This window comes from Lepidochelys olivacea (genome assembly GCF_965140295.1).
Source record: "Lepidochelys olivacea isolate rLepOli2 genome assembly, chromosome: 1".
Classification (NCBI taxonomy): Eukaryota; Metazoa; Chordata; order Testudines; family Cheloniidae; genus Lepidochelys; species Lepidochelys olivacea.
Genome location: NC_140411.1, coordinates 102,394,437 through 102,420,589, shown reverse-complemented (window position 1 = coordinate 102,420,589; position 26,153 = coordinate 102,394,437). Strand labels below are relative to the sequence as shown.

At 41.6% G+C, this 26,153-nt stretch overlaps 1 protein-coding gene across 2 annotated transcripts in view; it reads left to right on the top strand.

The window, feature by feature from the left end:
• Positions 1–26,097, top strand: part of GGACT (gamma-glutamylamine cyclotransferase) — a 36,219-nt gene extending 10,122 nt beyond the window's left edge. The window contains exons 1-2 of one of the 2 annotated variants that reach the window (XM_084616706.1): positions 3,972–4,422; positions 24,318–26,097. In XM_084616706.1, the coding sequence (XP_084472832.1) occupies positions 24,323–24,796 (474 nt within the window). In that variant the 5' untranslated portion in view covers positions 3,972–4,422; positions 24,318–24,322 and the 3' untranslated portion in view covers positions 24,797–26,097. Of the gene's footprint in view, positions 1–3,971; positions 4,423–24,317 lie in introns of those variants that run through there. The other variant, XM_084616705.1, reaches the window with a different exon arrangement.
• The last annotated feature ends 56 nt before the right edge of the window (positions 26,098–26,153 follow it).

Here is a 26,153-nt window from a genome sequence, read left to right as displayed (position 1 = left end):
GCTCCTGAATGTCCAGTTTCCTTCTGGATTTCATGTATCCCATAAGCCAGAAGGGACAATTGTGATAATTTAGTCTGACCTCCTGTAGAACATAGGCCACAGAACTTCTCTAAAATAATTACTAGAGAATATTATTTAGAAAAACATCCAATCTTAATTTAAAAACTGTCAATGATGGAGACTCCACTATGATTCTGGGTAAATTGTTTCAGTGGTTAATTACTCTCACCATTAAAAAAAATAATCATTATGCTTTATTTCCAGTCTGAACATGGCTAGCTTCAGTTTCCAGCCATTGGATTGTGTTGTATCTTTCTCTGCTAGATAGAAGAGATGGTTCTTAAATGTTTGTTCCGCATGTGGATACTATAGACTGGAATCAAGTCACACCTTACTCTTCTCTTTGTTAAGCTAAATAGATAGACGCCAAGAGCTCACTCACTATAAGGCATGTTTTCTAAGCCTTTAATCATTCTTGTGGCTATTCTCTGAACCCTCCTCAGTCTATCAACATCCTTCAGGTGCCCACAATTCAAGAACTGGACACAGTATTCCAGCAATGGTCCCACCAGTGCCAAATACAAATAAAAATAACCTGTTTACTCCTACTCAGGATTCCCTTATTTATGCAACCCAGGATTAGATTAGCTCTCTGTGTGTCACAGTAGAAGCTCATGTTGAGCTGATTTTCCACCAAATCTTTTTTTCAGAGTTTCTGCTTCCTAGGATAGAGTACCTTATCTTGTAAGTGTGCGCATTTATAGAAAAGTAACTCGAATTCTCTCAATGTGTAACTCTCAATGTGTTACAAATTATTAAAATACATAGACCAAAATTTTCAGATTTGGGTGCCTCTTAAATTCATATTAGCCACCTAAATAAGTGGTCTGATTTTTTTTTCAGAGGTGATGGGCACCCACAAATCCAATTAGCACTCTTTCCTCTGCAAATCAAACCATTTATTTGGTGACATAAATGTTAATTTTGAGAGCCTAACTTTAGGCACCCTAGTCTGAAAACTTTGGAGCATAGCTGGCTTCAGTGTATATCTTACTGTGCAGTGAAGGCTAGGGTAGGGACCTACGACACCCTTCCTCATTCAATATGAACTGTACTCTGCCATGTACATTGGCCAAACCGGATCATCTCTACGTAAAAGAATAAATGGACACAAATCAGACGTCAAGAATTACAACATTCAAAAACCAGTCGGAGAACACTTCAATCTCTCTGGTCACTCGATTACAGATCTAAAAGTCACAATATTATAACAAAAAAACTTCAAAAACAGACTCCAACAAGAGACTGCTGCATTGGAATTAATTTGCAAACTGGACACCATTAAATTAGGCTTGAATAAGGACTGGGAGTGGATGTGTCATTACACAAAGTAAAACTATTTACCCATGTATTTTCCACTGCATGCATCCGATGAAGTGAGCTGTAGGTCACGAAAGCTTATGCTCAGATAAATTTGTTAGTCTCTAAGGTGCCACAAGTACTCCTTTTCTTTGTACTGAGAATGAGGCATGCACATTGTAGTTATGTATGTTTACTATGGAGCTAAGTTAGCTGCTCCTGTGTACATATCTCGGCCTTCAGTATCTTCCTTCTGAGTGTTGGTATTACTTTCTGAATATTGGAGTTTTTCTGAAAAATATGGATTCTCAGGTTTCCTTTCTGTGATATATTTAAAATATTATTTTTTTCTTTAGCTATTTTTATAGCCGCTGCTTCCCATAGCTCTCATTGGCTGGGAATGGCGAACCACGGCCACTGGGAGTTGCTGGGAGCCATGCCTGCGGACGGTCAATGTCAGCAAAGTGTCTTGCAGCCTGCAATCAGATTACCCTGATGGGCCGCATGCGGCCCGCAGGTTGCCCACCACTGCTTTAGGCACTCCAAATGCTTAGTTCTACAGGTTCTAGTCCTCCGTGGGTTCCTATTAACACACAGATTGTGGCGATGTAACAAAGGATTAGTAGGACAAATACCCTACACAACTACTTCAACAGCTGCAAGAAAATTAATTAATCCAACGGTTTCTAACTCAGCCCTTAGACTAGAGGCAGTCTATTAAAACGGTATAAGGTCCCCTCATTGCGACCCCTACACACCATGATCCTGCTGCAGCTAGTGCTGGCCCTCTTCCTATTTGGCCTTTCCTCCGCAGTCAGCTCCCATGCTATTGCCACTGGCCTGCAGTTCCTGTTTTCACACAGCCACTAGCTCTGTTCTGCGATTGAACTCTTCTTACCTCAAATGTTGTTTCCTTTTCTTGTACTCCATGGATTATGGAGCCCTCTAGTGGCAATGTTAGACTAACTGCTTTCGAGTGGCTAGATCCTTCCACCCCCAGCTGAGCTGGAGTGAGTAGAAGTTACCTAGTAATGAGGCAGTAGGTTCTTTTATGATTTTCCATTTGAAGACTGAAAATACTATAAACTCTTCACTCTGTTCATTGGAAAAAGATGGAAGAAAAAGTATGAAGAAGATGGAGGTGATAACAAGAATAACAGACATCCTATGAACAGAAGCGGATTCAGATATATTGGGGCCCTTGGCACAAAGAACATCTGCCCCCCCCACATCCCTCCACCATGGGGTTCTGCCCCCTGCTCCTTCCCTTTCCCCCAGGGCCCTGCCTCTTGGCCTGGCCAGAAGCCAGACCATGGTAAGAGCTGTCCGGGGAGTCCTGGACCCTCCACCCGCCCTGGGTGGCGTTTCCTGAGGGGGCAGGGACAAGGGCTGGGGGCTGTTCTCGGGCACTCTGGCCCCCTGCCCAAGGCAGGTGCAGGGTCTGGGGCTTCCCACAGCTGCCCGGGCTCCCTGGGCAGCTCTTACCACAGCCTAGGACAGTGGTCCCCAAACTGGGGGTCACATACCCCTAGGGGGGCATGGAGGAACATTCAGGGGTGGGGGAGGGGTGTGGCAGGGCCCATCCCTACCCCCAGCTCCGCTCTGGCCCCAGCCCCAGCTGTGGCTCTGCTCCTGCCCGCACCACCACTCACAGCCCCCGACTGTGGGCCCTGGCTCCTGGGGAGTGGGAGGGCATGGACCGGCTAAGAGGGGGAGGGGCGTGATTGAAAAAGTTTGGGGACCCCTGGCCTAGGATGACCATACATCCCATTTTGGCCCCAGACGTACCAACATTTTTGGCAAAACTGAGCATTTGTCCCAGTTGCTCTTGCCAACTGATCTCCAGTTGGCAAGAGCAAACGGGATAAATGCTTAGTTTTGCGCAAAAGGAGCTTGCGGGGGTGGGGGAGTGGTGGGGTTTGGGCCAGCCCTGCATGAGGTAGGAGGGGGCTTCAGCGAATGGCTTGGGCCAGCCCCACATGGGGAAGGGGAGGGCCATCTCTGTGCAGGGGGGAGAAGAGAGGAGTTTGGGGGAGCTCAGACCCACACGGGGGATGGGAGAGGGCCGTCTCTGTTTGGGGGGGGAGAGAGGGGTTTGAAGGAGCTCAGCACCACACGGAGGAGGGGGAAAGGGAGAGGTGCTTAGAGCAGCTCCACACCGGGGAGAGGAAGAGTGAAAGGGGTCAGAGTAGTTCCACACTGGGGGGGGAGAAGGAAGGAGGGAGAGAGGGGGGCTTGCTCCAGCCCCGCACAGGAGGGGCCCCTTCATTCCAGGCCGGGTGGTGGGGGCCCTCGGTTGAGCATTGGGGGGGGAGGGGGCTTTTGTCTGGCACAGGTGGCCTCGGATCAGCTCAGCGTGGGGCTTGGGTGAGCGGTACTCAGCCAGCTCTGCTGAGTCTGCCTGGGTGGGGCAGTGGGAATTGCTCACCACAAGCTTCTCTGGATGGGCTGGAGGCAGGGATGAAGAGGGGGAGAGAGGAGGAGCAGGGGGCATGGCTAGAGTTCCAGCCACTCCTGCGGGACCCCCCAATTGGCCGGAACCCTATTGGGACATATGGTAATTTGCCACTGCCTATGAATGATTGATGACAGAAACTTGGTTGGACTGGAGCCCATCAGTGAGCTCAGGTTTATGCTGGCAGTAGGGCTTGAGCTCAGGGAGCTGATCTTTGTATCTGGATGTGTGGGTGGAAAAATCAGAGAGCTGAGGCAAGGATAGAGTTGTAATCAGCAACAATTGGGTGAGGGGACTAAGCTGACCTAAGGAGGGATCAAGAAAAAATATTGCTCATGGAGAAGTGAAGGGGGGACCAGGTGTCCTAGGAAATGTTGCTAGTGAAGACTGCCCTTAGTGTCACCTTCTCTACTATTTGAATAAACTTTGCTTTGTGGGATAACCCTCAGAAGCATACACTTCAAAGGTTAACTGGACTATAAAAGAAAAGGGCAGAAACCCACAAGCTATCTCTCTCTTTCTCCTAAGAAGACAAAGGAACCAGTCCTTTGACTTCGGGGGAGATCCTGAGCTGAGAATTTGGTCATCTGTGTTGCTGGGAACCTGTGGTAAGGACTTTATCTTGAACCAAGTCTAGCTTGTTAAAATGCTTCATAGCAGATAAAACTTATCTTTATTTGTCTTGTATCCACTTCTGACTTGATACTTGAATTCACTTAAAATCCTAGCTCTTTGTAGTTTAAATAAACTTGTTTTATTTTTTTAATCTAAACCAATGCAGTGGTACATTTAAACTGATCTGTTTGGTAACTCCAGTTAAATTAGCAGGCTGTTAAATATTGACCCTTTACAGAGACAACAGACCTTTAATGTCTGAACTGCCCAGGAAAGGGCAGAACTCGTTTTGGGGGAAAAATTCAGGCCTGGGAGTGTGCTAGAATCACCCTGCAAGTAGTAACCAAAGCTGGTGGAAGCCAGAGTGTGACAGGTACAGTGGAGTCGCATCTTACGTGGGGGTTAGGTTCTAAAGTCAGCGCGTAAGGCTAAAATCACGTCTAGTCAAAATTACCCTTGAAAATCCTTTAAATCGCCCATAAAGTACAGTATACTGTATATGGTTTTATGTATACAACCCTGTACAGTAATATGTATGAATATATAATGTATACTGTAATTTACAGTATGTATGCAAAATATAATTTTACCATATTGTATTTTTAATTACAGGGGGGTGTCAGGGCTTGATGTTGATCCAGGAGATGGAGGTGACAGAGAGCTTGGGGGTGGAGAGCAGGTCATAGATGAAGTGGTTGGCTCTGATTCAGCTCGAGAAGTTGATTGCATAGGTTCATCTGCTGCTGGTTGTTTTTCCGTGAAAAACATGGTGATAGGCAGCTGTCGCTGTTTTCTCTTGAGTTGCTCAAACATTTCTTGATATGGTCTCAAATTGTCCATAATACTACATGTGATTTTGAGGCTTCATTCCATAGAGGGACCGTATTCAGAAATTAAATCATTCTTCATTGGCAGATGCAACTTCACCAGTAGTCTGCATGTTTTTGAGGTTGAAGCGGTTCCTAAAACTGTTAAGCCAACCTTGGCTGGCTTTGAATTCCCTCTTATCAGAAGTCTGTCCCTTTTTGGCGGGAGGTTTGAACAGCGCGTAGAGGCTAAGAGCTTTTTCTCGCAACGTGTTGCCATCGATAGGCACACGTTTATGGTTCATGTCTTCCAGCCATAAGTTTAATGCCTTTTCAGTCTTCACTAAAGTCTTATCACAAACCTGGCTCGTCACATTAGCAGTTATTGGAGCACTTGATGCCATGGCTTGACGAATTTCTCTGTCTCGAATCTTGATGGCACAGATGCTAGATTTGTTGTGGCCATATTTACGTGCCACATTGGAGACCAACATACCGTCTCTTAATAAGTCCAACACAGCCAGTTTTCCCTCCCGAGTTGGAACAGATTGCTCTTTTTTCGGCTGAGCACCAGATGAAGTAGTTGGCTTGTGTTTAGGGGCCATGTTGTATGAAAAATACGTACAGTATCTTTAAACACTGGAATCACACTCAGCGAGGCGAGATGCTCACACTATGAGAGGCACGTGGGACCTGAGACCGACTGAGGGAACAGCAGATTCACATCTCACGCTCACTCCAGGGCATACGCTCATTGAGTGGCATGGTTGGCGAAATCGCCCGCACTATTTACAGGTAGCTTGTTGTTTTTCTTTTTCTTTTCTGTTTTTTGCTGAGTGCGTATAGTTGAATTCGCGTAAGTTAAATGCACGTATGATGCGACTCGCCTATATGTTGCTGACAGGCTTCGTGGATCTGCTGCCAGACCAAAGCTACAGCTATACACAGACGCTAACAGCGTGACCTGCATACTGGTAGGCTGTCTGTGAGTGGCCCAAGTTGGGAGCTACAACAGCAAAGCATTGTAAGGCACCCAGGGTTACAGGGCAGGTGGTGACACAACCTCTCACTGGTCTGGATTGCACCCCAGAGTCTGACAGAGTTCTCTATTTTTATTTCTGTTACACTTTCCTGAGGCTTGAGAGAGAGTTGGTTTTGGGGTTTTTTTTGGGTGGCTTCAGATCCAAAGAAGACAGACTTCTTGGTTGTATGATTGTTATTTATATAGGACTGTAAAGATTCGTGGCATAATATATGCTCAACAAAAGAATAATGCATTGTTTTCCCAAAGAATACAAATGGATGAAGGGCAATGGACAGCATGTTCTGAGCATGTTAATGCTGATATTGTCCCATCTTTCTTACTGTGGGACTCTGTTGTGACTACAGTATATACCATTCACAGCTTGTTTTGTTTTATCTGAAAACCCAGTTATGATCCAGACTTAACTGTCTCCACAGCAGGCACATTTCCACAACAGTAAAATACTAATGATAAAATGTGATCTAAGAAAATTAATACTTGTTCACCTACACAGTGATCATTTCAATTTTGTCATAGTAGTTTAATACTTTTTGTAGTTTAATTTTTAACATAGGAGTCCTAGGTGTATCATGTATCTGATTGTTAGATATCAGGATGCTGGTTCATAGATTACTGGCTTCACCAACTATTTCTCAGGTATAGCTTTTTGTTTTGGAGATTAGAAATTAACCTGTTTATTTCTGTTTTTAAAAATCTATTTTTCCCCACAGCTTTTGTTGGTTCTTTTAAAACCACATTATCAGCTGGAGTCTTTAGGTAATGGTAATTCTATGTTAATGTGTTCAAGTTGTTCTGCTGGCATCATCCTGCAGAATGGAAAAAAGTGTTCATAAATATTTTCAGGGACTACAGAGAAGACATTCTTAAGCTTAATGATTTTATCTCTTACGAGGCATAAACTCCCCAGTAATTTTGTTCTTGTGTTATCTGTAGAAACACAGCGGTATGAGCAGCATGCACAGAATTTAGTATTTAGTTGGGCAGCTGTTCTTGGATCTGAACTTCTAATTATTTCTGGTTTGTGGGGAGAACTGCTGCTGATGCAATTTGTGTAGCATATTGTCTGAGATGCAACAATATAATCATTTATTTAACTGTCTGCCTAGGAAACCTTTGTTGACCTACATTGTTCTGTTTGTTGTGGCCCTACTCTTGCTTATACCCGTGCACATGTATAACTGTCCTCATGTGAGTAGTTCCATTCATCTGAATGTGACTACATATGTGAAGAAAGTTACAATTGTATTTGTGTAGGATTGGGGCCTAAATTTGCTGCAGGTCTAGAAAAATAGTGCATGTCTTGTCTACAGTTATCACATCAACCGCTTGGGAAAAACCTCTATAGGTACAGATTTCCTCTATTAGTCTTTCACCACTGTTCTACATCAGTGTAATCTAGTTGACAAGGCTGCTATCAGCAAAGCCAATAAAATACACACTGAAATCAGATAGAAATCTATATATTGGAAGTCCCTCATTAATACGTATCAACAAGATTATTTAAAACCAAAAGCATGTGGTGGTCTGAAATCTTTTAGCCATCATAATCACAAGGTGAAAACAAAAAATGGTGTGTTAAAATAAAAATATTTTTGTGCAGGATGTTTTTTATGCTGTGGGGACTGTATAGCTTAATGAGAAGAAAAGAAAGGAAAACTGGAACATCAGTAAAATTGTGTATAGGAAGATAAAGTTCAGAAGATTGGGGGAAGGAAGGAGGAATGGGGGTTAATGGGTCAGTTAATATATAACTGAACTTCAAAAGGAACAACTTGCAAGAAACTAAGCACTAGAATAAAAGAATGTGTATTTGGAAAGAGAAATGAATAAGTGCATTTTTACAAGTAAACAAAAATAATAATACCATGATTAGAAATGTTCCCAGAGAAGAATGAACCTAAAGCCAATAATTTTTATTTCAATGTTTTCCATTCAGTCGGTATTCTGGACTAATTTGATGTGGGAACAGTTGCAAAGGTTCTATTTTTAAGCCAGTATATGGCACAGATTGTGATTGGTTAATTGATTGTCTGCTTATGGCTTTGGACAAAAATATAAAATATCCAAATTGTTGTTTTAGCTCTACAGCTGTCTTTGATACAGTGGACTAGATAGGGGTGTGGATTGCTCTGTGAACCCTGGAAGGGAAAGACAGAATTGAGCTTGAATTGCTCTGCTCCTCTCTTTTGAGAGGACATGTAAGGTAACTTTGAACACTTATTGCAAGGGCTTGTTGATGTGGAGTGCCAGAGGGTACAATTCTCTCACCTCCTGTTGAGTGTTTAGATGAGACGACTGGTTTAAATCAGATTAACAGCACCCCTCCACTGACATTCTTCTGTCTGTGCCTTCTACCCAGAAAGACTCCTCAAGTGAAATCCTGGCCCCATTGACTTCAGTGGGGTCAGGATTTCATCCCTTGACCTTCTCCCACCAAAGTTGTACAGTTTTATCCAGCCCAGCCAACACTGGACAGACCTTTGTTTCCAAGGACTATCCAGGGGACCTCATATCTCTTTCATATCTGTCCAAAGAGCATCAAAACTGACTTCAACAAAAAACAAAAAAGTGATCTGTGAAGGAAAATAGGTTTGTGCCTCTGACAATTTTAATTTCTCTAAAAGAAAAAAAAACTACCTTTTGTTTTTCACATTAGAAATTCAGGTCTTGTTGACTTTCTTTTTTGGGCGACTGTAGATGGACTGGAGAGCAAGTAAATTTAAGATATTAAACAAATCATGAATGGAAAACCTTCCTAAATGAGTTAGCAAACAATCCAGTGTATACTCTTCAAAAGTTTGAGTTTTTAAAACACCTGTTTAACTCAATCAATTGGTGGGGAAAGCTCTTTTGTTAAAGACTCGGCACCCCTTTTATTCAGGCTCAGCCTGCTGACTTTTTGCTGTCCATTACTGCTTTTTACCGCATTGAGCTCTGAGGTGCACACCTGCTGTTCTTTTCCATTCCTGCCCTCTGTCAGGTTGTGTTGCTTGATGAGAATATTTGAGGTTGAGTTTGCATGCTTTTCCTCCTCCTTAGGCCCTAATTCTGGTCTCCTATCTGTAGCCAGCATCCGACCAGTTTTGAGGTGCACAGTCTGATGTAAAAAGAACGAGGTGTACTTGTGCACCTTAGAAACTACAAATTTATTTGAGCATAAGCTTTCATGGGCTAAAACCCACTTCATCGGATGCGTGTGGTGGAAAATACAGTAGGCAGATATATACACAGAGAACATGAAAAAATGGGTGTTGCCATACCCACCATAACGAGAGTGATCAGTTAAGGTGAGCTATTATCAGCAGGAGAGGGCAAAAAACAAACAAAAAACCTTTTGTAGTGATAATCAGGATGGCCCATTTCCAACAGTTGACAAGAAGGTGTGAGTAACAGTAAGGGGAAAAAATAAGCATGGGGAAATAGTTTTACTTTGTGTAATGACCCATCCACTCCTAGTCTTTATTCAAGCCTAATGTAATGGTGTCCAGTTTGCAAATTAATTCCAATTCAGCAGTTTCTCATTGGAGTCTGTTTTTTGAAGTTGTAGTATTGCCACTTTTAGGTCTGTAATCGAGTGACCAGGGAGATTGAAGTGTTCTCCCACTGGTTTTTAAATGTTATAATTCTTGACATCTGATTGTGTCCATTTATTCTTTTACGGAGAGACTGTCCGGTTTGGCCAATGTACATGGCAGAGGGGCATTGCTGGCACATGATGGCATATATCACATTGGTGGATGTGCAGGTGAACGAGCCTCTGATGGTGTGGCTGATGTGATTAGTCCCTATGATGGTGTCCCCTGAATAGATATGTGGATACAGTTGGCAACGGGCTTTGTTGCAAGGATAGGTTCCTGGGTGAGTGTTTTTGCTGTGTGATGTGTGGTTGCTGGTGAGTATTTGCTTCAGTTTGGGGGGCTGTCTGTAAGCAAGGACTGGCCTGTCTCCCAAGGTCTGTGAGAGTGAAGGATCGTCCTTCAGGATAGGTTGTAGATCCTTGATGATGCGCTGGAGAGGTTTTAGTTGGGGGCTGAAGGTGATGGCTAGTGGCGTTTTGTTACTTTCTTTGTTGGGCCTGTCCTGTAGTAGGTGACTTCTGGGTACTCTTCTGGCTCTGTCAGTCTGTTTCTTCACTTCAGCAGGTGGGTATTGTAGTTGTAAGAACGCTTGATAGAGATCTTGTAGATGTTTGTCTCTGTCTGAGGGGTTGGAGCAAATGCGGTTATATCTTAGAGCTTGGCTGTAGACAATGGATTTTGTGGTGTCTGGATGAAAGCTGGGGACATGTAAGTAAGTATAGCGGTCAGTAGGTTTCCGGTATATGGTGGTGTTTATGTGACCATACATTATTAGCACTGTAGTGTCCAGGAAGTGGATCTCTTGTGTGGACTGGTCCAGGCTGAGGTTGATGGTGGGATGGAAATTGTTGAAATCATGGTGGAATTCTTCAAGGGCTTCTTTTCCATGGGTCCAGATGATGAAGATGTCATCAATGTGGTGCAAGTAGTGTAGGGGCGTTAGGGGAAGAGAGCTGAGGAAGTGTTGTTGCTCTAAGTCAGCCATAAAAATGTTGGCATACTGTGGGGTCATGCGGGTACCGATAGCAGAGCCGCTGACTTGAAGGTATACATTGTTCCCAAATGTGAAATAGTTGTGGGTGAGGACAAAGTTACAAAGTTCAGTCACCAGGTTTGCCGTGACATTATCGGGGATACTGTTCCTGACGGCTTGTAGTCCATCTTTGTGTGGAATGTTGGTGTAGCGGGCTTCTAGATCCATAGTGGCCAGGATGGTGTTTTCTGGAAGATCACCAACGGATTGTAGTTTCCTCAGGAAGTCAGTGGTGTCTCGAAGATAGCTAGGAGTGCTGGTAGCTTAGGGCCTGAGGAGGGAGTCTACGTAGCCAGATAATCCTGTTGTCAGGGTGCCAATGCCTGAGATGATGGGGTGTCCAGTGCCTCCAAACATTCGTTAAAGATCCACAATCTTTTACAGAAAGGAACTTTTTTCAGTGATTGTTGGGTTAAATGTCCTTCTGGCCTTAAAATCAATGAATCTAAGAATATTTTAATTTTTCAAAAAAAACTCTTGTAAAGTCCATATAACCCTGTGTATATCTCTACCTCCTCACACTTCAAAACCAATGTTTGAAAGTTATAAAAGATGGATATAAAAGCAAAGCCATCAGTAGCTCACCATTCATGAAGAAACCTGCAATAATAAGCCAGTATATGCATAATAGAGAAAAAAATAAGGAGAGAAACAGTTTGAATGTATACCTTGTTATAAACAGTGAGTTGAAAAGTATCTTGACAATGTCTTTTATTGTAGCTTTTTGATTTTCTTGTATGGTATTTTCTTTTAAAAGAGGGGGGGGGATCTCTTTTGGAGCTCTAAAATAAGCTCAATGTCTCCAGTCTTCAATATAAATTTATACACAGTAAATATTTTTATGAAATTTCTTTTCAAAGTTATGGGCATTTGCAGTGGCCTCTTTCAAAAGCTATTTAAAAAATGGTTTCTGTTTTCTGGCTACTCAAGCTGATTATACCATTTTATGGTCTAATTGCCTGCCAGACTTCAGTTTGGGTTTTGAAATGAGCAGTGAAACCTGGGAAAGATTTCAACCTCTTGTACCCATTAAAGTAATATAAAAAGTACATGTGTTTACTAGCTTCACCCTTTTTAGTTAATGAAATACAGGGTCACCAGTTCTGCCTTTCTGTCAGGCTTGTCAATTTGCTTTGTGGAAAGTAGTTAAGGAAAGTTGGGCTCTTTGGAATTCTGAGCTGTAGAATTATTGTTTTGAAGACATAGGAACTCCTGAGAAGCAGAAAAATACTCCCACCTCTATATTCTTAACAGATCTTTCAAGTGACCTGACTTATATAGCCACAGATTAGGTAGAAAAGTCATAACTGGCACATACTTAGAAAGCAAGGATTGATCACTATAGGTCAAATTTTGGTTTAGCTGGAGTCAGGAGTAAAGCTTCTTTTACCTTTAATGGGACCAGGATTTAGCCCTAATCAAAATAGGAGGTTTTGACAAATTGTTTCTCATTGCTTTCAGCTTTTCTTAACGTCAGTAAGACCCTAACAAAGACACTTGGAAACTTTTAGACATGTAGAGTTCATTGCTAAATGACCTACCAAGGACAATTGTATGATGATGTGGCCTGTTAGCGACTAAAGTCATGCTCATGCATGATTCCTCTTAATTTTCCATGGAGCAGTTTTGCTTTTATTGTTTTTATTTTTAAGTACTAGCTGTTTTAAAATCAAGGCATATACAAGTGCAGAGCATTTATAGAAATGTACTGTGTTATTCTGGTGACACCAGGTGTTGAAAGGAAAAAATGTAATGCATTCCATATTCAGAAACATGCATTTTTGTATTTGACAGTTATACTGAAGTAAATATTGAATTGTGACATGACAAACTGTTTCACTAATATTTTTAGCAATCCATTTTTTAACAAATGTCAAAATGCAGAGAATCAAAAGTGGACATTTCCTGTCTTTTTGCTGGAATTACTTATTTTGCTGTAGAATCGTAGGACCTTAAGAGGTCTTCTAGTCCAGTCCCCTGCACTCATGGCAGGACTAAGTATTATTTTTTGATAAATACAAAAAGAAAAATATTTTTCTTTTTGTAATGACTTAATATTTTGTGCTGTTTCTGTTTTCCCCATATCTTGAATTTTATGCCTGTTTTTCAATTTACAATTGAATTTAGCTCAGTAGCTCACTAGTTACATTGGGCCAAATCCACAAAGGGGATTTAGGCTTATTATGCAACACCTAACTCTAGGTACCCTGCAACCTAATGGAATCCACAGCCCTGAATTAGAAAGCCATGGTTCCTATACAATACATAGGGCCCTACCAAATTCATGGCCCTGAAAAACGTGTCATGGATTGTGAAATCTGGCCTTTGCATGCTTTTACCCTATAATATACAGATTTCACGGGGGAGACCAGCGTTTCTCAAATTGGGGGTCCTGACCCAAAAGGCAGTTGCAGGGGGATCGCAAGGGTATTTTAGGGAGGTCACGGTATTGCCACCCTTCTGCATTGACTTCAGAGCTGGGCGGCCGGAGAGTGGTGGCTGTTGGCTAGGCACTCAGCTCTGAAGGCAGCGCCCTGCTGGCAGCAGAGCAGAAGGAAGAGTGGCAATATCATACCATGCCACCCTTACTTCTGAGCTGCTGCTTTCAAAGCTGGGTGGCTGGAGAGTGGTGGCTGCTGACTGAGGGCGCAGCTTTGCAGACAGCAGCACAGAGTAAGGGTGACAGTACCCTACCAGGCCATCCTTAATTCTGTACTGCTGCTAGTGGCGGCTCTGCCTTCAGAGCTGGGCTCCCAGCCAGCAGCTGCCGCTCTCCAGCTGCCCAGCTCTGAAGGCAGTGTGCTGCCAGCAGTGGTGCAGAAGTAAGGGTAGCTGTACTGCAAAGCGCCCTACAATAACCTTGTGACCCTCCCCCAACTTTTTTTGGGTCAGGACCCGTACAATTATAACACCAGGAAATTTCAGATTTAAATAGCTGAAATTATGAAATTTACAATTTTTTAAATCCGGTGGCTGTGAAATTGACCAAAATGGACCGTGAATTTGATAGGGCCCTAAAAATACATAGGGAATGTTAGGTGCCTGAGAATGGGATCCACAAAAGCCAACATGCTGAGTGGGAAGCTGCCTTAGCTAGCCCTTAAGAAATGCTGGGTCAAAGGGAGGCACTTCTCTTTGCCTGGAATGCACTGGCTTGAATGCTCTCTGGCAGTTAGGTGTCTAGGCCTATTTCTGCCACACACAAATAAACAAAAAACAGTGGTGGTGCCCCTTTTATAATCTTTAGCTCAATGGTTGGAACACACCCCAGGATGTGGGAAACAGAGGTTCAAATCCCCCCTTTGCTTGACATAAACTCATATCTTCCACCTCTCACGAGAGTGCCCTAACCACTGGACTATGGGGTATACTGGGATGGGCCTCTATCCCTCCTGTTGAATCTGTTCCACTTTGTATAAATAATTAAATAGTCATTGGAAAAGGAACTGGAATTTGGGTCTCCCAGAGCCCAGGTGAGTACTCTTAACTACCAGGCTGAGGTTTATGAAGGAATCACCACCACCTCCTCTCTTTTGTGTGAGGTCCAGTCTGTTAGGTGGCCTCTGAGAATGCCCACCTGATTGCGTCCCACAGGTGGGATCCTCGGTTGAGGATCCCACTATAAAATAGGCACTTGGCATCAGGACGTAGGCATCTGCATATGATCACTAGCAGATTTTTAGGCACCTGGCAGACTTTATTAGTGGAAAGTTAAGTGCCTATAAATTTAGGCACCTACTTGGGGTAGCAGCTGAGTGGGGTTTTTGAGGGTCTAAATTTTGCACTGCCTAAAGTGGCAGACACCTAAATGGAGGATCTGCTGCCTTGTACTATTTTGCTTTCTCTTTCTCCAGTTAATTAGCACCAATAAGTAAATGTTTGCCTGAAGATGCTGGTGTAACATTAATAAAGGCTCATAAGTATCCCTAGATAATTGCTGTCAAATATAGAGCAAATTCTATTAAAGTTTATATCATAATCTACTTAGGGACGGGAGGGCTGTCTCAGCAATTTGTATACTTAATTGCATCAGCGTTCAGTGTAGGTTGATTATGGGAGTAAAGTCCTTTTCCACTAAGTTGTTGGACTATGTAATCCATTTAGACAGTTGTGTATATTTTGTAAAGTGAATAATTATCTTTAATTTTGATCATTTCTCGAGTCCAAAACAGTATAATTTTTTATGTTCAGGTTATTTTATGTGCTTAATAATGTAGTTGTAAAATCTAAATCAAAATTGTACTTTGTTTCCCGTTTCTTAGGGTCCCTGCTGACCTTTGTAAAATTATGTTTTTGGTATGGATGGCCATGAGTGCTTATCTGCTCTCAGATATAGGCCACACACCCTGACTAGGATCAAAACTATCCCTCTTCATGCTATTGGTACTACTTTTCTTTTTACAATTCAGTCAGTGAACAATGTTCAATCCACTGCTCCTCCCGGGCTTGGCTGCTCCTCCGGTTCCTGGCTCACAGCTGCTCAGCCCACTCCTTAGGTCTTCTGTGCCTAAGAGCCAAGAGCCCTTGGTCAAAGCAGCTGTTTTGTGAAGCACATTGCTTTCCTTTTTATGCCCGTGAGCTGGCAGTCACTCCCATAAGGCTTAATAGTGTTGCCAGGTGCTGCGGAGCTGGCTTCAGCACCTGCGTCTAGAACAGACCATTAAACTCTTCCTGCCCTTGTCCAATGTGAGGTGTATCCCCCCCTTTTCAGAATGTGAAACACCTATTTTGTGGGCCAGGTCCAGTGTGCTTAATAAATTAATCAGACCTCTAGCAAATTAAAATTTTGCACAGTGTAAACTTTCATTCAAAACAAAAATAGTGTTTCTATCCCTACGGTTGCAAAGAAAACCATCTCATTTGTGGATGGATTAATTGCTGTCTATCTAAATCGGTAGCTAATAGACCTTGCTTGCACTGGATAAATTTTACACATCTTGCGTCCAAACACAAGAGTTAAATGTTACAGGCATCATTTGGATGCAGCTTGCTTTAAGAAAAACTATTTATTTTATAGTCCTCATTGTTTCAGTCTCCAGTGGAGCAGAACCAGTGTAGAGGGGAATTGTAGGCATGGTGCAAATAGGGCTCCTACTACCATCGCTGTGTAGGTGAGCTCTCTGGTCTGCTTTCTGCATTCCACTGCATGGGAGTTGAGTTTGCTGGAAGTTTCTTACCTATACAAGTAGTGCTGCAAACACCCAGGAGCTCAGTTGCATACTATTTTCACAGTGGTGTATTTCATCCTCAGCTTGGACCCAAAAAGATTCTATTGCCAACATGTCTTAGATGAGACTATATTACAAACTTGCTGCTACTTGGACTGATGTTAATGTGTGGCCTCTGGTATCTTGGGAAGAGGAGAGGAAGAGCAGATGTACTTGGTCCTATGCAATATCGACATGAGTGTATGACTAGGTGGGTGAGTTACTGGAAAAGATAGGCATCACCAGTAAGCAGTACTGTGAGAGTAAAGGATCAAAGACGTCGTGTTTTACTTGGAGCTGGTCTGAATTCTTAGGACTGGCCCTTCACCCTCAAGATCACCTTGCTACTTATTAGCACAGAAGCATCTTGCAAGTTAATCACAAGGAATGTAAAGGAAGTGGGAACCAGCAGAGGTCCATAAACTGGGACAATTGGGGATTTGAGGAGATGAGTTAGGAGATACCAAATGCAGTGCTGGGATCCTTTGGATCTCTCACGGGGAGGGGGAAGGGGGGGGGGAACTAGGATCCTGACATAGCTGCAGAAACAATAACCAAGCCAGCTCAGCATGAGGAGGCAGTTGGAGACAAAGGGCCCACTGCAGCAGATATGAAGCCTTTTTGATATTACCAATGTTGGCTAATTTTGTAGGCTCAGGGCCCGGGGAAGAGTTTCTTGATTTTTATAAAGAGTGGATAAAGCCTTGCATAAAGGAGCAAGCATCCACCTCTTTCTACATAACTCCCCCAATCTCCATGGCATAAGAGGCAGAAACTGACCCCATTACCAGCACTCCTAGGGAAGTTTCCTTTTAAATCTAAAGCGTTTGCATCCCTCTTGAGCTCCCCTTCTGGCTGTTGATGAAATGAGCCTTACACCATTCCTTGCCAGCAATTCCACCTCATGTAAGAAGCATCATGTAGGAAGCATCTCACACATCCTTTTTTTCCATTTGAGCTCTGGTGACCAGGAAAATCAAGGATAATGAGCTTTGTGTAGCACCACAAGCCTTGGTTCTCCTCTCCAGAGGGCTTGTCAGTCTATCTTCCATAGTGATTGATCCTCATCAAAGATTGCATGATGGGGTTACCAGTATGCTGCCAAGATCCAGGCAAGTTCTTATTGGTAGCCTGGAAAACAGAAATTAACTTTAATTTAATGTGGCTACTCTGAGCATCTGATTTTGTTGGTCCAGAATGTAGGACCTACTGCGGTAAGGTACGTCTTCAGTTTCAGGAGTGCTGAACATGATCTCAGTGCAAAAGTTCCAGTCAAGGCCTGCTGATGGTTTCTTTCTGACAGATTCATCAAGGCCTCAGTACTTTCATGTGGCTCTGCTGGTGTTCTAGAGACTTCTAGAAGAGAGAGTTTGGCATTCCATATCCACATTTCTAGAATCGTAAAAGCAGTGGTGAAACTCTGCCAGCCTCTCAAACTACCCAGCACCAGCTGAAAGCTGAATTTATTTCTGAAACATTTAATAGAGCAGCCTTTTGGGCCTATGGTTCTTTGTGACAATCATCTCTGCAAGATGGTTCACTGAGAATACCTTGTCAATCAAGAAACTATTTCTACAGTTCTTGACAAAATAGTTTTAGGAACAAGTACAGAATTCTTTCTAAAGTTGTTTCTAACTGTTAAATCAGGACATCACATTGCATCTGACCCAACCAACCTCATACTAAGGATTTAAGATGGTATCACCTGAACGCTTGCAAGAGTTGTTGAATTTTACCTGAGACAGAACAAAGTCTCTCGGGCAATCAAATGCTTTGTTCATCTTTTATGTTGGCAAGAACAAAGGCATAAAGGCATCCGAAGCAACCGTCTCTTGGTGGGGTAATCAGTTGGTGTTCAGTCTTATGGGAAGGCTGTTAAAACTTTCTTCCAGGCTAAGAGCACATTCTAGGAGAGCTGTTTCAACTTCTTGGAGAGAGAGGTGTAGAACTTTGCTGTGCAGTGACCTGGCCATTTCTCCTATCTTTTATGAAGTGCTACAAAATGGTTGTCATCTTCTCTTTTAATGCTGCATTTGAGGGCTTTTTTACCTGGTGCATTAGTTTGCACTCAAGGGATATAAATTCTACTGTACACTAGTGTGTCACATACTATCTGGCCCATGTAGACCCTGCTGGTGCACACTAAAAATTCCCTAATTTGTATTAATGTAGTGCCATTTGAAATTGGACATTAATGTGCACTAGGGAACATTTAGTGCTTAGCAGCAGGGTCCACTTGGGTCATTTAGTGTGTCACACCAGTGTGCACTGGAATTTAGACCCCTCTAGGGTGGACTAATGCACCATGTAGACAAGCCCTGAAACTTGCAGTCTGTTGTGCTCCCTATTATCCTTTCCATTTCTCTCTCCTTCCCTTTTTTTGAGTCATACTCAAATCATCTTTACACTTGCTTTGTACTAAGTGCTAACATTTCTACACGATAACTGGAAATATTCTGGGAATTGGTATGTAAATTAATGTGCTGACCTGGCTGCAAAAGCTCTGTTCTAGGTTTAAAAATGCCTGTATTCTGCCTTTACCGGGTATGGGTACTTACTTTGAACCAATGTGGGATGTGTGGCATGCTCTGCTGCATGCAAATATACATAGCAGTGTTTGTGCCTGCACTGGGCACAAAGAAGGTGTGGTACTCTGTGCAAAGTTACTTTCTCTGTTTTTCTTCAATGCTGATTTGGCTTTAAACCCCCACTACCTTTTTTCCTTCTGAAAGTGAAACAACGCCCTAGCACTTATACCTGTAAGACAGACACATCTGTATATAAAAACTGAAGCCTGAGGTCCTGGAGTGGCAATCAGATTCTGGGCTGGTTATTCTGGCACGTTTATTTTGCAGGAGCACAAGATGGACATTTCTTTTGTTTGGTGACCTTCCCTGAAGATTGTTCAGACACTTTCGTATTCTTTCGTATGCTGTTAACTTTTGGGATGAACAGAATCATATTTTGCAATATCTGAAAAAAAAAATTGCAGTGAAGTTTCTGTACATCATCAAAGTGAATGTGACAAAAACGTTGCTGATTTTTACAACAATGCTAATGAATTAGTGCTAGGAACTTTCACAACATTTTGATTCCTGACAGTCGGAGGGGACATTTTAGCTATAGTTGCTAGTTGTAAATATCTTCAAGATAGTAATGCTTAGGTTGAGGTATGCTAACATATCTAATGCTGGAGTGAAAAGGAATCTGTAAAATAGGGTGGTGCAGTGTTTCGGGTACTCCCCAGTAGTGTCCAACATGGCATTGGTTACTATAATGCTGTTGTTTGTTTTCACAAACCAGCACTTCATAGTTTGAGAGAACAACTGCTGAGAGGAGACCATAACCTCTTAATTTCAAAGGAACCACCATTTCACTGGTGCCTCTGTGGTTAATGTAAGAAAGGTGTTTTGCCATAAACTTTTCTGAGGGATTCAGCAAGGTTGGAAAGGGGTCGGCCCAAGCAGGAAGCCCTTGTCTGTGCCATAAAGAAAATAGCAAGTAACAAAATGAAAGCATCAAAGAACCAACAGGATGCAGTCCCAAGAGTCCTTTCTGGCATGTTGGTCCTTCTTGAAAGTTAGCATTGAGTGAAGAGTGACCTTAAAATTCATTTCATTCAAACAGACTGAGCTCAAGTTTAAAGTTCAAGGCATTTTGTTTTTTCACCTGTTTCCTACAGTTTTAAGAAACTTCTGAAGAATTAATGTGTAACTATATCTGGTCACTGAGCCAACACTAAGAATTCTTCTCAAGGGAAAATAATGTTACTGTATAAAGGGAGAGAAATGGATACGTTTCTTAGTTGCAAGAAAATATTTCAACAAAATAAAACCCAAATGGCTGTTACCATGATCCCTAACTTCCCTGGTGGTGCTGCTGCACTAGTGCAGTCTCCTTTTAAAACCCCTAGAAGGATCCAGTAATTGTCTGAAAAATCATGGAAAGGATGTTTTATTATGGGATTTACAGTTGGACATATTAGGCAGTGGTTTTGTCTTAGAAACAACCTTGGAATAAAGAGTCTAATTATGACAGTTCAATTTAGTCTGCAATTACAGTTTGACTAAGATAACATTTAGCAATCGGTCTGGCCATCACTTTCCTATAGTGTTTGAGTAGTTAGGCAGTAAGGTGGGGGAAGCACTAAGCAGAGACTCAGTCATTAGACAGGCTTATAAGTGAATACAGTATTTAAACCTTGTTACTGCTCATGTTCAGCACCAACCCTGTTGGTTTTCTAGCATTTTTATAGCTGGCTTTTACTCAAACCCAATTACAGTTTCTAATGTCATGATCCTAAAATCCAGTTACTTCTAGTATTTAAGTCTAGTCCTGACAAAATGACTAGTGAGAGGTTGCATCAACAGTGTGAGAGGCTGTCACTCATGGTTAAAAGAAATAATTTGAAGAGATGACATTCAGATTTCAGTCACATTTTCCCATGTCATTAAAATGTAATGACTGTCGTATGAATATTTCATGAAAGTACTTTTGAATGGGTTTGTTTTGCCCAGGAAGCTAGTGTACGTTCTAGGGTCTGACTTTCTGTGGCCTAGGGCAGTAAAGGTAGGATGGGTCAAACTGGGTTACCTGAAGAGGTACTTTTTTTGTTTTTCACTGTTGAATATTCAGTCTTGAGTACAGCTTAGAACTATTTTTAGAGTGTGGTTTAGCAGTTCCTTGAAAGTCCTAAAATTAGATCCTGCTCTTTAGTCTCTTGCCACAAGGTGGCTAAAAATGTACTTAAATCAGACAAAAATATAACTATCAGAAATTATGCTAATAATTTGCAACTGGTGCTGTGATGCAGTGAGCAACAACTAGGGTGGGAGACTGGATTTATTGTTTATTGTGCAGAGAACTGTATAACTTGTACTTACAGGAAACTACATTCGGCAGCTATCTTCATCAAGTACACAAGTTCACCGCTCTTGTTGGACCACGTTTAATTTTTTTACAAAAGTTTGGCCAGGATTAATGATTAGTTTTAAAGTGAATTTACTGCAAAGCAGCGTAACCACTTTTTATTGTGTGTTTTAAGGAGTCACAATTTTTGAGGCAAAGCAGCTCAGGCCTTGTTACATCAGATGAGGGACAGTGATTGAAACTTCCATTTCCTAGTTGATCTTTACATCGTAAATTCCCTTTTTTAAACATCGTGTCACAAACTGGAACTTTTGACCAAAACCAAAGTGGTAAATGTTGAGGAGTGCTGGGACTGCATTAGCAATTTTAAAAATAGATGCAAATGAAATGATATTAAACATTCAAGTACACTTTGATAGAAGAAAATGTGATGCATACATTTCTCATTTAACAGTCCTCCAACTAGAAACTTTTTCAAAGAGTTGCTTCAGATATACAGTAGGGAAAATCTTATGCTTCATTTCCATTAAACAAATATTTTTCTTACAGATGCACCATTTACTATTGGGCTTTTTGTGTGCATTTTAGTTTCCCCTTTTATATTTTAACTTATTAACTCTGACAAGTAACCTCTTGGTTGTGAACAATTTAATTCACAATTCATTTTTCTCATTCAAAGTGAACACAAGTGCCCTAATCCCCTAATGGGAATTAATTGCATGTTTCAGTGCTTAACTCTGATCCTTTCTCAATCCCCACTGGGACAAGTTTCTTCCTGAAGGATCTGTGTTTGTTATTCAAAACACAAGCTGAAAGATAATGCTTTTTCTTATAAAAGGGAGCCAGAGCAACCGAATATTAATGTTCTTTTTATTGTAAGGGAATGAGCTGTGTCCCAAAACTCATTTGATGTCATGAATGGTAAATTATACTGAACTAACTTGCAACACACAGACCAAATCAGTGTGATCTTTTCCCCTCCCAAGTGGGGGGGAAAAGTTTGTTTTTTATTTTGTTTTGGGCAAATAACATAATATTGTGGAAGTAGTCATTTTTTCCTCACTGAAGTAATAGCATTATGCAAATGGTCAGATGGGCTGCTGGCTGTTTTAAATGACAATCCTGTAGACCAATAACGTGCCCTTTCGAATAATCCAGCTCTACCCCATCTGCCATAAATATTTGGCAGTCACTAAAATAAGAACAATTAGCAGAAAACATGTCAAGAAAACCTTTTAAAAGCAAAATTGAATTACTATTTGAGTTTAGTCTAATAAACCTCTTTCAAAAAGGCTCACCTCTGATGGGCAGTTGGCTGCCAGACTGCTGTGTTGGGTGAAAATGAGACAGTCTCAAGGTAGCTTAGTGACCGATGGTGAAATTTGGAAGAGCATCAGACAGGTTGAAACTGCTTTTGTTTTACACACACCCCCACCCCCACAAAATGGGGGAGGAGGAGGTAGCCCAGGAATGATGAAGCTAGTTTTTTCCGTAACACAGCCCCTTTCTCCCACACTAAGCCCTATGGACTGTTATACTCAAAAATAAAACAAAGATTCAGAAAATGTATTCACAGCTTGTGTTCAAGTGACACTCAGGAGCGGTCTAGGCAGGGTAATGTAAATTAAGGTTGAAGTGCACTGGCAGAAATGGATTTGAGGATTTGGCTAGGGATTGAACAACACATTCTGTGCTTGCCTTCTAGACCAGCTGAAGTCAGGCTGTTGTTTCACTTTCATGAGCACGAAATTCACCATCTCTTCCCCTCCCCCCTCAATGCTGGGTGTAAATCATAACATTTGTACTGTTCATTCAGAAAAGAAAGGACTTGTAGTGGATAAGCTTCTGAGAACATTGTCCTTTGGTACTATCATAGAATCATAGAATATCGGGTTGGAAGGGACCTCAGGAGGTCATCTAGTCCAACCCCCTGCTCAAAGCAGGACCAATCCCCAATTAAATCCCAGTCTGTAAATTGTTTGTCATTTAATAATTGTTACAAGCACCCCGAAGCACCTTTTTCTCTAAATGTATGAGTCTAACGTGTCCTTTGCACTTGTGACCACTGCTATCGGTGACTCAATTGTGATCTAATTTCCCTGCATTCCCCCACAAATCTGGTATTCCTATTATTTTCACTCTTTGAATTCACAAATGCCGACTCCCAAAGCTGAGGTTACAGAAGATTCTTCAGCAAATTACATGAAACAACCCCAAAGTACACTTGATGTGCCTCACTTTGGGACATTTCCTCCTGTTTCTGAGCCTATTGGCTCAGATTTACCCTTGTAAAATCCTCTCCAATCACTGGTGCTACTCATCGTCTGTTTCCTAAGGCCAGAGCTCAGGTTACTGCTACTATAAACATCTTCAAGGCTCTGTTCTTGCTTTAATGTTGGGACCAAGCTTGCAGCATCATATGGAAAAATAAGCCTTATTGTCTCCTTCTCAACTAAATGCTCTTATGCAACATAGCATGATGATGTGATGCTGTGTTCAAAGCCTTGAATTTTGCTTTTAAATGACCAATGCCACACCACTGTATTACCCTGTGTGAAAACTCGCCATGCAAACATTCATACTGAAATGTATTGCTTCTGTTCTAGGGCAGCAATGCACTTTCTTCAGTGTGAAATAAGGATTCTCAAATGTGTTGGGAGGGTAGCCACACACTTCTCCTCTGAGGTGGAAAGCACCCAAGTGGCAATGACTCACTCAGTGCCATGTTAATCCCAAGAAATCAAATGCAGTTTTAAAACATGCTGCACCCAACTACCCAAATTGTAATCAATCATTAGCAGAGGAACAGGCAGTTAAAAATGTGACTGCTCCTGTACAGTACATGAACATAACTAAAGGATTTCCAAATTGTTTTTGGTAAAGGACATGTCAGTGGTAGTGCAGTTGTTTTGGTAACTGAAATGGCTCCCTGGGTTGCTTTTGGTGTGTCACAAAGCATCATAGCACAGTAGCATTAGCATGGCTGCAGGAAGGGTCATGGAATCATGTGAAAGAAAGAGCCAAGATATGTTCCAATTTCACTATGGTTCAAAAATACATTTGGTCAGCGTTGTGGCTGCTGTAGTGAAGGAATGGAAATTAATCCGTTTATAGGAAAGAGAATTAAAAATGAATAGACTTTTCCCAACCAGTTTTTAGGCTGGACTTGAGCAAGATGGATAAATGCTGTTGCTGGAATTTATATGTGGAAGAAGAATCATGTAAGAAAATCCCCTTGCTCAGTTATATTTCCAGATCGTTTTGTGCGTGCATGTACCTTCAGTGCACACTGAATTTTCTATTCAATAGATTATTAGTAATACTTATTTTTGTGTTTGTTTCTTCTGTAGGTAGAATGGCTCGTGTTTTTGTGTATGGAACCCTTAAAAAAGGCCAGCCCAATTACCAGCACATGTTAAATGGTACCCATGGGATAGCAAAATTCCAAGGCAGGGGGCGCACGGTGGAGAAATACCCTTTGGTGATTGCAGGTAAATATAACATTCCTTTTTTGCTGAACATCCCAGGAACGGGACACCATGTTACTGGAGAGATTTATTCTGTTGATGACCAGATGCTGCAATTCCTTGATGAATTCGAAGGTTGCCCAGACATGTATCAACGTACTCCAGTGAGGCTTGAAGTAGTCGAGTGGGAAGATAAAAGCAGTGCACCTGAAGAGAGGCCAGCTGTTAACAGCATTATGGAATGCTTTGTGTACAGCACCACCACCTACCAGCCAGCGTGGATAAATCTCCCGTACTATGACAATTATGATTCCTTAGGGAATCATGGTCTTCATTATGTGCTACGTGAAAGTAGAGATTAAAAATGGAAGGTAACACAATGTATTAAGAAAATGCACTAAGCACATGTTGATCACAAACCTCTCTCAAGTAAATCTAGAATACGTTTACTGAAGCACCCAAGACCTTCTGTAACCTTTCCAACCACAAAATCATTGATTCTAACATCATTACCATAGAGATAGAGACTCTGATGCCAAGTCTGGCAAAATTTTACTTATTCCCTCAGACAAGATGAATAATAGTATTTTACTCACCAATCAGAAACATTGTGTTTGGGTTTTTTCTTTCTTTTGTAAAATCAAGGTAAAAGGGCAGCTGAGTCGAAGGGGTCTTCACGCTACCTGGTAACGTTTCATATCAGTTTTGTAAAACACTAGTGCTACTGCAACAGCAGCTAATGAAATGTGGCTGATTTCAGTATATTGAAAAACCAGCTCAGGTCACTGCACGACAATCCTCGGTCAGTAAATGGCTCAAAAGAAAACAATTACAGCTATGGAAAATGCTGTAAGGAAAAAAAAGTGATAGAAAAGGAAGTAAAGAGAATTAGAAAAGCCTGAAAATAGAATGAACTTCTCACGGGGTGGTGTAACGAACTGTTCTAAATTTTGTCTATTAAAGCTAACTTGATTGTAATAATTGTTTGTAAGATCTACTGGGTTTATAAAATGTATTAGGATAAAATCTTGGGAATGTACAGGAGTTAAATTTAAAATCATGTTTTTATTTTGTCCCACTAGACCATACCAGCACTTTTGGTGCCATTACGGTCTACTGAGTAAATGTGTGCTCAGGGACTTCTTAAAAGCTGATTTTAGCTGCCCAATACATTATAGCAGATACGACTGTTTTAGCAAAGTACTTACTGATATAATAGCTCGTAAGTCTCTAGGAAATCTTTAATACAAAAATGACAAATACATAAAAACTGAACTGAGTTTTTGTAAGCAAAAACCTTTTAATTAATTTTGTTTTTTAAAACACCCAAGGCCCTAGTAACATGGAAAAACTTTACAGGGTACTTTTAAACATGCCACTAAGATAGATAGAGCTTTTATTTCAGGCTGCCTGACACACTGAGTCCCAGTTAAGTTTTCTTCACAACTGTAAGGGCTAAACACATTTTTACTGAAACTTGGAAGAATCTCACATGGTTTCTTGCTAAATATCTCAAGCAGACAGTTTTATCACACACTGCTCTAAAACTAGGACATTGGAATGGATACACTGTTGAATATTGAATTAAGTATAGTGATACTTGACAAAGTAAAGTGGTCTGAATATAGGACAGGGAGGGGGCATGTCTATACTACAATCTTAAGTTGATCTACGTTCATAATTACTGTGGTGGCTTATGTCCACACTACTCTCTCTCTT